This window comes from Anomalospiza imberbis, chromosome 5, assembly GCF_031753505.1.
Source record: "Anomalospiza imberbis isolate Cuckoo-Finch-1a 21T00152 chromosome 5, ASM3175350v1, whole genome shotgun sequence".
In the NCBI taxonomy this organism is placed as follows: Eukaryota; Metazoa; Chordata; class Aves; order Passeriformes; family Viduidae; genus Anomalospiza; species Anomalospiza imberbis.
Genome location: NC_089685.1, coordinates 32,484,793 through 32,499,473, shown reverse-complemented (window position 1 = coordinate 32,499,473; position 14,681 = coordinate 32,484,793). Strand labels below are relative to the sequence as shown.

The 14,681-nt window shown below is 41.4% G+C and overlaps 1 protein-coding gene across 3 annotated transcripts; it reads left to right on the top strand.

Moving 5' to 3' along the window:
• Positions 1-1,326: 1,326 nt before the first annotated feature.
• On the top strand, positions 1,327-10,883 carry KICS2 (KICSTOR subunit 2). 3 transcript variants are annotated; one of them, XM_068190117.1, is made up of 4 exons: positions 1,328-1,618; positions 3,637-3,710; positions 3,807-3,925; positions 8,145-10,883. In XM_068190117.1, the coding sequence occupies exons 1-4, from the start codon at positions 1,384-1,386 to the stop codon at positions 8,959-8,961; spliced, it is 1,245 nt and encodes a 414-aa protein (XP_068046218.1). In that variant the 5' UTR covers positions 1,328-1,383; the 3' UTR covers positions 8,962-10,883. The 3 variants fall into 3 exon arrangements, with proteins under 3 accessions (XP_068046216.1, XP_068046218.1, XP_068046217.1); XM_068190116.1 differs by having other exon boundaries at positions 3,789-3,925; XM_068190115.1 differs by having other exon boundaries at positions 1,327-1,618; positions 3,637-3,925.
• The last annotated feature ends 3,798 nt before the right edge of the window (positions 10,884-14,681 follow it).

Below are 14,681 nucleotides of genomic sequence, written 5' to 3'. Positions count from 1 at the left end.
CTCCCAGTTGTCTTTTGGAGACTGTGTCCTGGTTATCTAGGAGTTCCCCTTCCTACTCTCTTATTTTCTGTAAACCATTGGCAGCCTACTATTCATAGCTGTGATTGCCTTGAACAGGTATTTCAGGTGCTGACATAAATTACTGAACTATCCCATCAATAAATCAAATTTTAATAACCAACTTTCCAAGTCAGAGACATCTGTTGTTGAGCAGCTGTAAAATCCTACATCCATTTTGTCCCTTTGGCACACTAAGTGAACAGTTGAGTTCAGGGAGAAGGCAGCATCTGGTGCATGCAGAATTCAACTGTAAGAATAAAGACCTTCAGTTAAGCTGCTTCAAATTTTAAGCATTTAAAGCCAGAAGTCTAGTTTTAACTGGAACCTTTTCAGGGTTGTTACACATTACTCTGAATCAAAGCTCAAGGATGTGTATGGAGGTGCCTGTGCCTGGGAAAGAAAGGCGATGAAGGGCTTGGCAGATTTATCCTTTTATATTAGACCAATGAGTGAAAATATGACAATTTCTATATCCAAACCTGAATCCTTAGGCCACTTTGTTCACAGTAAGAAGCTTGCAGACACTGTAGGTGAGATTTATTTAAAAGGCTTCTTCATACCTAAAGGTGGTTGAATCTGATGCCCATTTTCAGTGATGGTGTTTCCTGAGCAAGAGGCAGTCACCTACTTAAATTGGTACATGGATCATACCAGTGTCAAAGAACTGGTGCTGTGTTTCGTCCAGCTGCAAGTGCTGTTAAAGTGCAGGGAAATACTGTGCAGAGGGGAAACTGGGAACGCGTCCTTTCTGGGTTGACTGAAGAGCTGCCACTCAATCTGGAGAGGTGCAAGGGCGGGCAGTTATTCTGTGGAACTGGGACCGGTCAGCGTGGCCACAGCTCCTTGCCCGTGGCTCGGAGAATCAGTTCAGGCAGCTCTTCTGTCTGAGACATGAACTGAAGAAAATAGGATTAATGCGGGCAATCCACAATCTCCCGGGAGAAACTATGAACCCAAAGCAGCTGGAGAGTCCTGTGGGAGTGAAAGGGGTGGGAATGAGGGCCTCAGCAGGACCTTGAGGTTCAGACCTTTTTTATCTGAAAGTACAGTTTAGCGGGAAAGCGGGCTCGCCTTCCCGCGTGCAGCGTGACGCGCGCGGCGGCAGGGCGGCGGCGCGCGGCCAGCTCGCGCAGCGCGGGCGCGCGGAGCCGGGGCCCGGCGCTCCCGCGCGCTTCCGCTGCCCCGCCCGCCGGCCGCGCGAGCCCCAGCCCCTCACGTGACCCCGAGCCGGCCGCTCCCCGCTCCGCCGGTCACGTGTTCCCTCGCGCGGGCGGGCGGGCGCCGGACCCGGAAGCGGCGGCCGCTGCGGAGGCGCCGGGCGGGATGGGGGAGTCGATCCCGCTGGGAGCGCCGGTGCCGGTGGAGCAGGCCGTGCTGGAAACCTTCTTCTCCCACCTGGGCATCTTCTCCTACGACAAGGCCAAGGACAATGTGGAGAAGGAGCGGGAGGCCAACAAGAGCGCGGGGTCCAGCTGGCTGGCGCTGCTGGCCGGGCTGGCGCACCTGGCGGCGGCCGAGAAGGCCTATCACAGCATGACCTTCCTGGGACAGAAGCTAGGTACCGCTCCGGGGAGGGAGGGACCGGCTCTCGCAGCCCGTGCCGCGCCGGCCTCGGCCTGGGGGCCTGCCCCGCGTTGGGCTCCGCGGGCGCGGAGCGGGCGGCTGGGGTCACCCGGCAGCCGGTGCTTGCACAGTGCTGCGCGCCCGCGGTCCCGGGGGACCCTGCCTCGGCGGTGCCTCTGCTGGGTTACCGAGTGTCCGTGCGCCCGCTGAGAAATCGGCCCGCCGAGAAACCATTAGTGCTGCCCTTAAAGAATGAACGAGAGGACGGGTGCTGTGCGGGTGGCACGCTGGCTGTTGTGCCAGTCCATGCAGGGCACCTACCGCCCTTCCCAAGAATTAGCCAGAGGTGTTTCTGTGTTGAGATGCTCTGGCTGAGCTACTGGCAAAGATGACCTTACTGAGGTGACCAAAGCGCTAAAGCTTTTTCACCTTGTAATAGAGGTGTATATGTGTAAGTGTTCGGTGCTGGAGACAGCATCCTAGAAGTTGTTACGCATGCAGACATTGCAGGATCTCAGGAAGCTTTGGCCATGATAGCAGCTGCTTCGTGTTTGATTAGCACATGAATAGAAAAATTCCAAACTGGCACAGGATGAGCTTTCATGATGCTACCCTCTGGGCAAAGCTGCTTATTTCTTTTTGAATTGCAAATGGGTATGGAAAATGGATCAGAGGATATGAGTCTGATGTATAGCGCACTAAACCATCAAGAAAATTCAGCTTTATTATTTAAGTGATGACTTGGAACTATTATAAGATCTTTACAGCCAAAACTCTGTCTATAAGGCTGACTTTAAAGAGTGAATTTTGTGCTTGCAGAAAGGATAAAGGTGACAACAGAAGGGGCAAAGTTTTGTTTATTTATTTGCTTCATGAACAATTTCAATAGATGATTCTTCCTCCTGCCTGTGGCTGCAGGGCTACTCCTGTGTTACAAAGGGAGCTGTTTCACTATGATAACCAATTCTCTACCTTTCTACCTCAAATGTCAGTGGTCACCTTTGAACATTATTTGTGGAAAAGGAATGTGGAAAGAGCTATACAGCATTACAAAATTTATAAGCAGTTTCAAAGCGGCACCTAAATTTGGAATCTTTAAAAGATTCAGGCTCAATCTCTGTGGTCTTTGCTCTGCTGCAGCTGTTGACTGCCAGAATGGCACATTAGGTCTTCTGTAAATAGAAACTACGAAATAAAGCTAGTACATTTGTACAGTCCTTTTGTAATGTCAAAGTTAAATATCTTTTACTTTGACCCTTTATTCCTCTCTTCTTTTCTTTTTTAAATTCCTCATAGTGTTGAGCAGGTAGAAAGGAGCACAGATGACTTCTTGTTCTCCCTCTCGCCCTCCAAGTTTTAGTTATGGATTAACCTGCACTGTGGTCTCACTGGCATAAAGTGTGATTATTTTCCTTTTGAATTCTGGTTTATATTTAGACTGTATAGGGACTAGAAACATTTGATTTGTACACACAGATGTCACGTGGTTCTCATTTAAAGGTTGCTTAGTGAATTTGTGTGTTTCATGATTGACGAGGAATTGTTAAGGGAGTTCTCTGGAAAACATCTAGAGTTTATTAATAGGAGTGGAGGCTATTAAAATTTGATCAGTCAAGTCATGATGACTTAATTCTTCTGACTTCCATAGATAACAGTATTTCTAGGTTATATATCATAGCAGCAAATTTAACTGAATCCTGGGTTTCTTAAAAGTCATGTCATAACTGAGGCAGCTGTGAAGTAGTTATTGTTTGCAGCAGCCACTGAATGCTGAGACATGAAGTGGGACAAGTGTAGCTTGCATGAAATTACATAAAGTGCTTCTGAGCATATGCTCTGTAATTCAGTTTCGTGCAAAATAAAATACTGAATTTTGGTTTTTTGTTAAAAGAAGTACTGTAATTAAACAATACTTATAAACAACTAGATCTATAGTTACAAGAATTTTCCAGTGTTGCTGTCTATCTTTGCTGTCCCTGGATTTTGGTAATACCTCCATATTTATCTGAACAGGTGGTCAGTCATTCTTCAGCCGAAAGGACTCCATCCGAACCATCTACACATCTCTGCATAATGAGCTGAAGAAGGTGGTGGCGACGGGTCACAATGCACTAGGAGGAACAGCTCCTCACTTGGAAGAGCTGCTTTCTCACCTGTCTGAACAGCTCTGTTTTTTTGTTCAGGCTCGGATGGAAATTGCTGACTTCTATGAAAAAATGTACACGCTCAGCACCCAAAAGTTCATTAACTCTGAGGAACTGGTAAACATTTTGGAATCCATCTTAAAGAAATACAGTTCAAGGTCAGTGCTTCTTTGCTGGCAGTACGTCCTCAGACACGTGATCTGTGATACTTGTTGTTGAAGTTCAAAGCAAACCTAAAGACTTTGTTGTCCTTTGACTGCTGAGCAGCACAGTCTCTGCACAAATTCATGTGTGAAGTCCGTGCTGGCCAGCAGCATCAGATGCATGAGGTTTCTTCCAAAGAAGAAAAATAACAAAGGGAGTCTGCTCATGGTGTATTAGGAGCTTTCCTCTCTGTGCCTTAATTAATGCTCAGCATGTTCATTTTCAGGAGAAAGAAAGAGTGATTTTCCTTTTATAAGATGCAAGGCTTCTTGAACTTTTTTTCTTTGGTAAGGGAGAGGAAACAAGCTTTGATTTCATAAGGACTTCAGTAAAGGCGACATAAATAAAGCAAATACTTTTGAGACAATCTTACTTTTTAAGAATATATGTCTGCTTAGATCTAAAAGCTACACCACAACTATCTGGCCTAGCTGAGAGGGCTTTATGGTGCTCTGTTACCACTTTTCTCCAGAGGTCTTGGAGCCAGTAGGAGGAGTACCTCTGAGACTTTGGTCCTTGCCAGTATGGTTTCTTGAAGTTAAGATCTAATAGTTCCTGTTACAAAAGTCCTGGGATGTTTCTAAATGAGGGTAGGTTAGGTATTTCACATATAACTTACGTGCCTTGAAAGTGACGGCAGTTTAAAAGAGAATTTTTGAATGCTTGTCAACACGCAAAAGCTGCCTCTTCATTTCAAACCAAAAAAGTAGCCGTTGTAGGAAGTTAACTGTCAGATGTGGTTGAATTTCTTTAAATCCTTGTTAGTGAAATGGTGTCTAAGAAGACTTTTGGGGAGGATATTCATAGGTCTTACTTCTTTCAGTTACGATTTTTATAGTCTTCACCTAGGAAAAATGAAAATAATTCAGTGCTGCATTCTGATATTCCAAATTGAAGCACTGCAGCTGATTCCCTTATTTTTTTAGGGATACCTTTGGCAAATTGCTATGCAGTTTTGCATTTTGAAAATCAAAACTAGCCTATATGATCTTTGTAGTGGTGTGATAAACTTTAAGGAGTAAAAGGAAGTAAGTTTAGGGTTTTGGGTGGTTTTGTTATTGGCTTTTTTTTTGGGTTTTTTTGTTGTTTTTTTTTTTTAATTGATTTCTCTTGTACACTAACAACTGCCATCTGTTCTGAGCATGTGCTGAATCAACAGCATTTTAAAAATCTGAGAACTGAAATTCTTACTTTGATGAAGTGATTGGAGACTATACCTGATACAAAATGTTTTACAATGCTATTTAAACAAATTTCACGGGTCAATTTGTACTTCTAAGGCATTATATGTTGTATAATATGTTTATATAATATGTATTATATAACTATATATATTATAACATCTAAAAAAATAAGTAATGTCTCCCTGGAAAAAATACTGATGATCTTGCTTTGGGTTAACAAGCAGTCTTTTAAGATGGAGACAATCTAAGATGCTGTCAGAGCTAATTCAGTAGCTGCAGTGTGCTCCTCCCTAGTGACATGCAGAATATTTCTGAAAAAAGTGGGTATAGTGATATATTCCTTTAGTCCTTCCTTTTAGTTTCTTTGTAGCTCAAATCAGTTTCTGGGGTGTGTTGTGTTGATATGTACTAGCTGCTAGGCATTTCTGCTTTACGGGTGAAAGATCAAATGAACTCATCCTTACCCAGCCTCTTCCCTCTGTCAATATATTCCTCACTTGTAGTTGAGGATGTGTGCCATTATTTCAGCCAGCTGTGCTAGGTTCTGGCCTTGGTTTCTTTCCTTTACCTGTGAAAATAGCTGGGCAGATAACGTACAAACATTATAGCTGGTAAACAGCTGGTAGCTATAAAGGAGCAGCAGAATTGACAGTTAACAACATATATTATTTGTATCTGAAATATCATTAATTCTTGAACAGTTTAAAGCTATTTTGTTACTATTTTATTACTGCTTATTGCTGACTTGTGCATGGCCAGTACATTTTCCCTTTTCTCTAGAATACATCTGGAGAAGTAACTTCTGAAGTTTTTTAACTGTTGGTTGGGTGGGATCTTGAATAATTAAAGCAGCATCAGAAGCAGGATCCTTTAAAAGCTTGGTATAAAATGAATAAGCAACTGTAACACCTATTTTGATGTAAATTTTTAAATGTTTAATGTTTTTTATCTAGTCAGCATTGTGTAATATGTACATGAATGTGTGATCTCGGGAAGGAAATAAAAAGAAAATGTGGCTTCTTCACAGTCTGCAAAACAAAACTAGCATCCCTCTGCTTTCAGGAATTATTAGGAGGAAAAATATCAAATTTCCAATGTGTTTTTAAGTTTTTGACACTCTGGCTTATGAAATACTGTAAAAACTTGTCTGTTTTATGTGATACAGAGCTCAGTTGGATGTTTCTACATTATAAAACTCAATTACAGCAGTTATACTTACTGCATAACACATCAGTTTTCTCTGTAACCGTATCAAGCTTCTCAGCTGTGGCTGAGGTGTGTATTTTTCAATTGAAACAGTTTAGCAAATCCTGCTGGACAGTGCAGCATTAGGAAAGCCATAAAGCAAAGTGGAAGCAGGAAGCTGTACATTAGAATGCTAATCCAGGAGACTTTGGCAGTGCTACCTTAATCAGGATTTTTAAATTGATTTCAAGATTGAAGAAAACTTTCTTGATCTGACTGCGAATGTATTTAAATCACTGTGCTGTGTGTCATTTGATGGGACTGTAACAGATAATGTTGCATAATGCTTTCTGTACCCTCTTAAAATACAGAGCAACAGAACTGTTTTTCTGGTGAATAACAAAACCATTGGAGAGATATAATGTTGACTGTTAGAAATTTTTAGTTTGTGCTCTTGTTTGTTCAAAGAAATGTAAATATGCTCAGGACTTCTCAGCCCACCAAAGTGGCCAGTAAACTCTGGATCTCTGCTATAGCAGGTCAACCTGAAGGTTGCTGACATGTTCTGTGTGCAGGTGCCTGATCACCCAGCCAGGCTGGTTTGCCCAGTGTGGTGCATCAGCTGGTTTATGATATTCTTAATTTTATTTTCTTCAAATACATTTGGACTTGCATCTTAATAACAAATCCTTGCAAGATACAAATTTTGGCTTCCAAAAAAAAAAAAAAAAAAAAGAAATGCTTACAGATCAGTGATAAAATAGTCAGACATTTCTCACAAGCCAAAGGAAAAGTAGTGGAGAGGGGATGAAAAGCCTGACATTTTCATTCTCTCTTCTGGTCTACAACAAAATGAAGTGTTTTGATCTTAAACCCAACTATTTCCAAAACAGGTTGTATTTGTTGTGTCCTAGAAGCTGACACGAATAATGACATTGCTTTAGTTTTAAAAGTTGGGAAAATTCTGTATAAATTTAATTGTTTTAAACCAATAACAAGACCCAAGATATTTTTCTGAAGAAAGAAGATAAATCTGTCTTTACTTAAATGGAAACCTCATCAAGTCTTGTCTTTGAACTGTTCATTGTTCTTTATTAGAGACCTCTTTGAATCCTAAATGCCAGTGAGGGACCACATTTACTAAAAAGGCCACTTCTTTCTAAAGTTATATATTTTACATTACAGTTTTTCACTGTTTCAATTAAGTATGTTATTGCTGATGTTATAAATTACAAACAATTTAAATATCATGGGAATAGAGGTAGACTGCATCTGTATTTTTTCTAAGAAGAGAAGTAGTTAATTATGGTTCCAAAAAGCAAAACCATGCTCAGCTTGGCTTCCTTATAGCTCCCCTATGTGAACAACAGATTTATAACATAATTCCGTTGATTTAACTTAACGTCTTACTGATGTTCCAGAACCACCAGTACATATATTACTGCCAGAAGAGATTTTAAATTGGAACAAAATCACCTGAATTTAAAAAGAAATGGTGTTGTAGTAGGACATAGATTAAGATAAACTGTGATTTTTCTTGAACTGATGAAATATAACTTCCGTACTTTGATAAACGTCTGACAGATGGGTTTTTTTTGTCAGATGTGAAACTGTTTGTTTGTGGAAATATTTACCCTAATTATCTAAAAGGAACTGTTCTTTACATTAAGAATATTATTTTTTGATTTTCACTTGGCTCTGCTTTGATGTTTGATCTTTTGTCTGTTAACTGGCAAATACTATCTGATTGTTTCACCATTGTGTACAGCAGTTCTCATGTCTTGACTAATGTTATGTTTTCTAGATTTCATCATCCAATCCTCAGTCCTCTTGAAAGCAGTTTCCAGCTGGAGGTAGATGTGCTTGCGCATCTCTTAAAGGCTCAGGCTCAGATCTCAGAGTGGAAGTTCCTTCCATCCCTGGTCAATTTGCACAGTGCTCACACAAAGCTACAGACTTGGGGTCAAATTTTTGAGAAACAGCGGGAGACCAAGAAGCACCTGTTTGGAGGGCAGTCTCAGAAGGCTGTGCAACCTCCACACCTCTTCCTCTGGCTGATGAAGCTCAAAAACATTCTCCTTGCCAAGTTTAGCTTTTACTTTCATGAGGCCCTTAGTCGACAGACAACAGCATCTGAAATGAAAACTTTGACTGCTAAAACAAATCCTGATTACTTTGGGAAAATTTCCAGCTTCATCCGGAAGTATGATGCTGTCAATGTTTCCTTAATTTTTGACAATCGTGGATCAGAGAGTTTTCAGGGACATGGTTATCATCATCCCCATTCATACAGGGAAGCCCCCAAAGGAGTGGATCAGTATCCTGCAGTGGTGTCTCTGCCCAGTGACAGGCCTGTTATGCATTGGCCCAATGTGATCATGATTATGACTGATAGAACCTCTGACCTCAACAGTTTGGAGAAGGTTGTTCACTTCTACGATGACAAAGTCCAAAGCACCTACTTTCTGACTCGCCCCGAACCTCACTTTACCATTGTAGTTATTTTTGAGTCCAAGAAGTCAGAAAGGGACTATCATTTTATTTCTTTTCTCAATGAAATTTCACATTCCCTTAAGAACTCCAAAGCTTTTGCAAGCTTGAAACCTGGATCCAAAGGGTAAAGTACAAACTACTTAAAAGTTGTCAAGGCGCTGTGCTAGCCTTGAGGGAGCTGCAGCTTTCAAAGTTACATAAATTTGTGTAACTTTGTTACATAAATTTGTGATTCTCAGAGTCTAATTGAAAAGGAACCATTTTTAAAATGTTTTAAGTTTTTTTTTTTTAAGCTAACAGACACTTGAAAGTATTTTTGGGCAGTACTCAGTGGGGCAACTTAATTGTGGGGTGGTAAAGGGCACCTGTGGGTTTTTTTTGGTGTGGTTTTCAATTTCCAGTATGATTTATTTTTTTAGTCCACAGTTTTGTTGCCTTTATCAGAAAGGAATATATGCACTTTATCATAGTCTGATCATTGACTGTATTCTACAGAGTTTATTGAAAATGTGAGGATGGAAGATACTATCTTTTCAGAAAACTGCATTGCCTGACAGGAATGATTTGTGGGAACTAAACACTGATGCAAGGGAATATTAAAAAAGTGAACCTGCAAAGACACGTTTGAAATAAAAAGATGAGAATCAGAAAACTCACTATTATTAATTATAATTTTGTTTCCAAATTGTTTAAAATGATAACTGATGTCTCTGACACTCAGTAAGCACTGGTAATCTGTTCTAAAGGCCCTGTGTTATAAAGCTTGGTCACTGCTCCAGGACTTGGGCTGGGGCAAGAAAAGCTTCAGCATGGCCTGGAAGGCTGGTATTCTCTGGATTGCTGTGGCAGTGTGGGCCCAGTCTTGGCTCAGGCTAACTGAAGCAGACAAGCTGAATTTGAGCAGGTGTTCTAGAAGGAACAGCTCCATGGAAAAAAAGCACCAAGGTTCTTTTCAGTTTGTGCTTTTTGTCTGGCTAACTTAAAAAAGAAAAGGCAGTAGAAAATGCCCTTTCTAAATTATTTATTCACTAATACGCTGTTAGTGTCAACTTAGATTGTTTTCAAGTTCTAATAACTATTTTTCTCTCTGTTCAATTTTAAATAATTACAGAATTAAGCCAAAACACTTTGGGGATTTGGATTTAAATATATAGCCTATGCAGTATGTTTACCTCATCCTTTCACCACTTCTAGGCTGCAGGGTTGGAATAAGTATGTTTTCTAATTACCCTGAAAGTGTAATTTGGAAATGAGGGTTTCCAAATACAATAAAGGGGTCAGTTTGGCTGTGCCTCTAGCCTTACATTGCAGGATTCTTCTGACTGTTTGCTATGCAGTTGTGCACGCACTTTGATGGGGGTTCAGGAGAACTGATGTATATATAAATGTAGTAAAGTAAGGTCATTAGTTGACACTGTATAATGTATAATAGGACCATCAGGTTGGTTTTAAAAGGGAGTTTAAGTCAAAATGTTGGTTTCTGTTAAGACTGAACTATAAAAGATACTTTTGCAAATGTGTCTTTTAATGATTCCCTTTGTCTCCCACAGAAGGTTGTGGTAACTTGTCTTGCCTCTCTGCAAATGCTGACTTTTACAATCACATAAGCATATTCTGTTCTTGAAATACAAGCTCTGACTTTCCACTCTGTGCCCAATGGAACCTTCTGTGCTTTGCTCTAACTGTGTGTAGCCTGTTTTGAATATCTGTGGTACTGCCTTTTACCTGAAGTCTTGGTCTGAGTGCAGCACCACTTGAAAAGGCCCAGTCTACTATTTGCCACTGGAAAATAGCAGGGGTTGCAAATATACCAGCAGCTGGAGAGCACCTGTTTTTTGTAAGAGTGTTACCCTTTGCAGCTTGAATTGCATTTTAACAGGACAAAGTTGCAAATGACAGTACTCAGAGAGTTTGTGTGCTTCCCTCTGTGGAACAGTGACCTTGTAATAACGTGTAGTTTTGACTTCCTCAGCCTGAATAACACAAAAGAAACTGTCACCAGAACTGATTCCCAGTCTTCAGCGGTATAAATAAAGTGTTGTACAAAATCTGTCTGCTTGTGCAGTACTTCCCTGTCATAGTGTCTGAGGGAAAGGAGAGAGAAAAATGGAGGAAGAAACTGTGTTGTACAGACATGTTCATTTCTGAGTTGAAAGAGGTGGAAAGGAAATCTGCTGCCCTTTGAAACACACCAGCAGCTCGTACCAGTTTCTGAAATGTCTAGAGGCTGTTCCCAGTGCTTTTTATGGGGAGAGGAAAAGGAGGTGACTGTTCAGCAGACTTGGTAGCTCACATCACACTCCTGTCATTGTTCTTGGCAAATAGTGTCAGAAGGGAAGGTATGCTGGGTGAAGTTTTTGTGCAGGAGGGGGTGGTTTGCTGCAGTTTTTTTCTTCAGAGGATCTTGGGGAAGCAATCACAGGAGCCTTGTGGCTTGTAGGTAAGAATTTCTGAATATTTCGGTTGATGAAGAACCAAAGGGAGCCATAAACATTACTCTTGTGGTGTGCAAAGGGAGGGAATGGGAGAAATTTCCAGGCAAAGGGTAGAAAGAATTGGGTGCTGGAGAAACTTGTGGGGCTGTCTCCGAGTCCTGTCCCTGTGGCTCTCCTTGCAAGATCTCAGCCTTATATTAATATAACATAGGGAGCAGAAAACTCAGGCCATAGGAAGTGGCTTGGATGAAGACAGGTGAAGCTGAAGAGAGAGGTGACATACAATCCATATGAAACAGTTTTGCAGAGTTGAGGCGTGCTGTGACCAAAAACAAAGTGTGGGGAGTGTGAGCATGTGGAATGAATGAATATAGATTTGTCAGATCCGTGATTGCTCACGGCACAGTTTCTGATTTGATGCTTTATGGAGATGATGCTTTAAATTAACTAATGAGATGATGGGGAGACTGTGTTGGGTTCAAACTGGAAGATTAGATATGTGGAAGAAATTCTTTGCTATGAGCATGGAAAGACATTGGAACAGGCTGTCTAGAGAAGCTGTGGTTGCTCCATCCCTGGCCAGTATGGATGGGGCTTGGAGCAACCTGGTCTAGTGGAATGTGTCATCAGCCATGGCAAGGGCTCGATTGCAGATGGTCTTTAAGATCCCTGTCAGCCCCAGCCATTCTGTGGTTCTGTATCTATGATGTAAAACTGGCTAGGCCAGAAATAAAAACCTGCATAATTAAGCAAGGGGGAAAACATATCTGTGGAGTAAGTAAAGGTGACCAGAAACTCAGTAACTGGAAAAAAAAAGCATTCATTACTAACTCCAATACTGGAAAGATTGATCAGTGTCTTTACTATAAGAACTGGAAAACAAATAGACTTTTGCTGAACTGGGTGATACCCCATCTGCCAGCTTTTCCTCTACACAAATTTAGCTAAGATTAAATGTGTTAATGTACTTTGAAAGTCATGTATAAATGACTGCTGTAAATGCAAGATGTAAAGATATTTATGATAGCATACTGAAAGCCATTGCTTCCAGACATATTTAAACATTTTTAAAACAGGCACTGAGATTTGATATTCCCAGTGCTGTTCAGATTGCTTAGAACAGCAGTGTTAAAGCTTATCTTGTAGCAAATTTCATATACCTCACCACTTGCTTGAGTCCATGAAGACAGTGGAGGAATATTTAATTTAGTATCCTTTGCCTGCATTGTGATTTTGACAGCAAATGTATTCTAAGAAGTCTGATATATTTTATATTTATGTCTTGTAAGCTGTTTTCTTTTGCATGTGGTATTCAGTTTTTTCCCTGAATAAGACATTGTTTTATTTCTTCTCCCTTTGCATACAGTGCAGGGACTAGAAATGAATATATTTTCTATTGTGCTGTGAAAGACTGCAACATACGCATAATGCATATAATATTCAGGCTTTAATGATCTAAAAGTAACAGCAGCTCCTGGTATCTGTTTGAATGCTAACACCTAGTGTTTATTTAATCCACTTTTAAAATATTTCCTCTATAGCATAAAGTAATTTTATGGCATTCACACAGTTAATCACTGCTCTGGTCCACTCTTTTTCATATATGAGCCTTTTGAGACATTTGTGCTCATTCTAGTAGTGGTTCTTTGACATAATTTTTCTGAGGCTTCTTTGTGTATGTGCTTCAGCCTGCTGCTGCCTTTGGCTGCACTGGGTCTCAGTCTTCTCATGAACAAGCTTTTCCTGAGAAAATCAGCAGTATGCTATACTTCATTCCTCAAGTCCTGTTTTTTGGCCCACTGCCTACAACCCCTCATCTTGCAGAAAACAGGATGTCACACAGCGTGGCTGGTCCTGGGCTTCTGGTGAGTTCTGTGGTTTCTTCCAGAAGCGCTGATACTAAGCTGACTTAGTTGGCTGAAAAGTTTGGTGTTTCTGCCCTGTTTGCTCCAGAAGTCCTGTTTTCAGACTCCCAGAGGTGTAAGCCAGCCGTGGGCTGCAGTTGTGGGAAGGTAGGAGCTGTTTATTGGGAAAAGCAGAAGAGGCTCTGGAAATGAGAATGCTGACAAAATACAACTTTGCAGAACTGGTAAAAACAATATACAGGTCAAATGCAAGATGGAACTAGACTCTGATTTCATGTTAGCAAAGGGCAGATTTAAACATGAAGTCTCCTTTGGAGGATACGGGATTTTGTACTGAAATTGCTTTAAGTACTCAATAATTTTTTCCAGGAAGTGCTTCTTTCCCTCTCTGGTGCATGCATGCACTCAACACATGGTCTGACTTATTTTGATCATTGCTATGGAGTTTTTCTTGGGGGAGTTTGCCTGTTTCAGTACAGTTCTCTCTTAACTTTCAACCTGGTGTTGCAGCCACTGGGTTTGTGGTAGGGTAACAGAGTTCTCCACCTTGCAGCTGGCACCTGGCTGTGTCCCAGCTGCACAGGGCAGTGGCAAGAAGAGCAAAATGCAGGAGAAGGGGAGACAAGTCACTACAAGATGGGCTTGGGCAGATGACAGCTCTGGGAAAAACAGGCAGGGAGAAAAGAGACGCAGAAGGGCTGCATTGCAGATGGACTGTGAGCAGAAGATTTTTGTTGGCCTCTGCAATGCTGGCCTGATTTCACGGGAATCCATATAAATTTTATGTGCTGAAAAACCTGTAGTTGCAGCTGCTTGTTTTATGTGATTACTTTAAATTAACTAAACTCTTTTCTAGTAGGGTGGTGTTCCGTCTTCAGGTATCAGCAGTCTTGGCAAAGCAGCTGGTTTTGGACAGATGATTGAGACAAGCTTTGTGGTATCCTGTTACTAGCTGTAATATACTGCTACAATGCTACAAGCTAACATCTGAAGCTTCAGACCAGTGAAATGCTGCGCTTCATTTGTGCAGCTCACTGCTGGTAAGATAAAATATTTAGTGGCACTAAGTTTTTGGCTCTGATGTATGCATCATTTGCTGTAAAGGTATTGAGAGGCTTTTTAATGTGTGCAAGTTGAATTCCTCAGATCAGAGCCACGAGAGCCAACGTCACCATGGTCCTGTACTGGGATGCACAACCTTGAACCAAGAATTCTAAGGTTCCTGTGGGAAGGATGATGTGATCTTTGGCGAAATGAGGGCCAGTGAGAGATGCTGAGGTTAGGCTGGGGGTGTCCCTATTAAAGTGAATTCCCAGCCTTTGATTTTAGTCTTGGAGTTAGTTCTCTCAGGGAATCCAGGCAGATGGAATTGTGTCCCACAGTGTGGAATAGCCTGATGGTCTCTTAAACATTTGTTTAGTAAAACGTCACACCCAATATCAACGTGGCTTGGACCAGGGGAATCCAAGTCAACCTCTCCCTCTTCAATGTGGTTACGCAGATGTTCAGCAGAGCCTCCAGGTAGTTCCTCTGCTTTCTCAGGTGAGG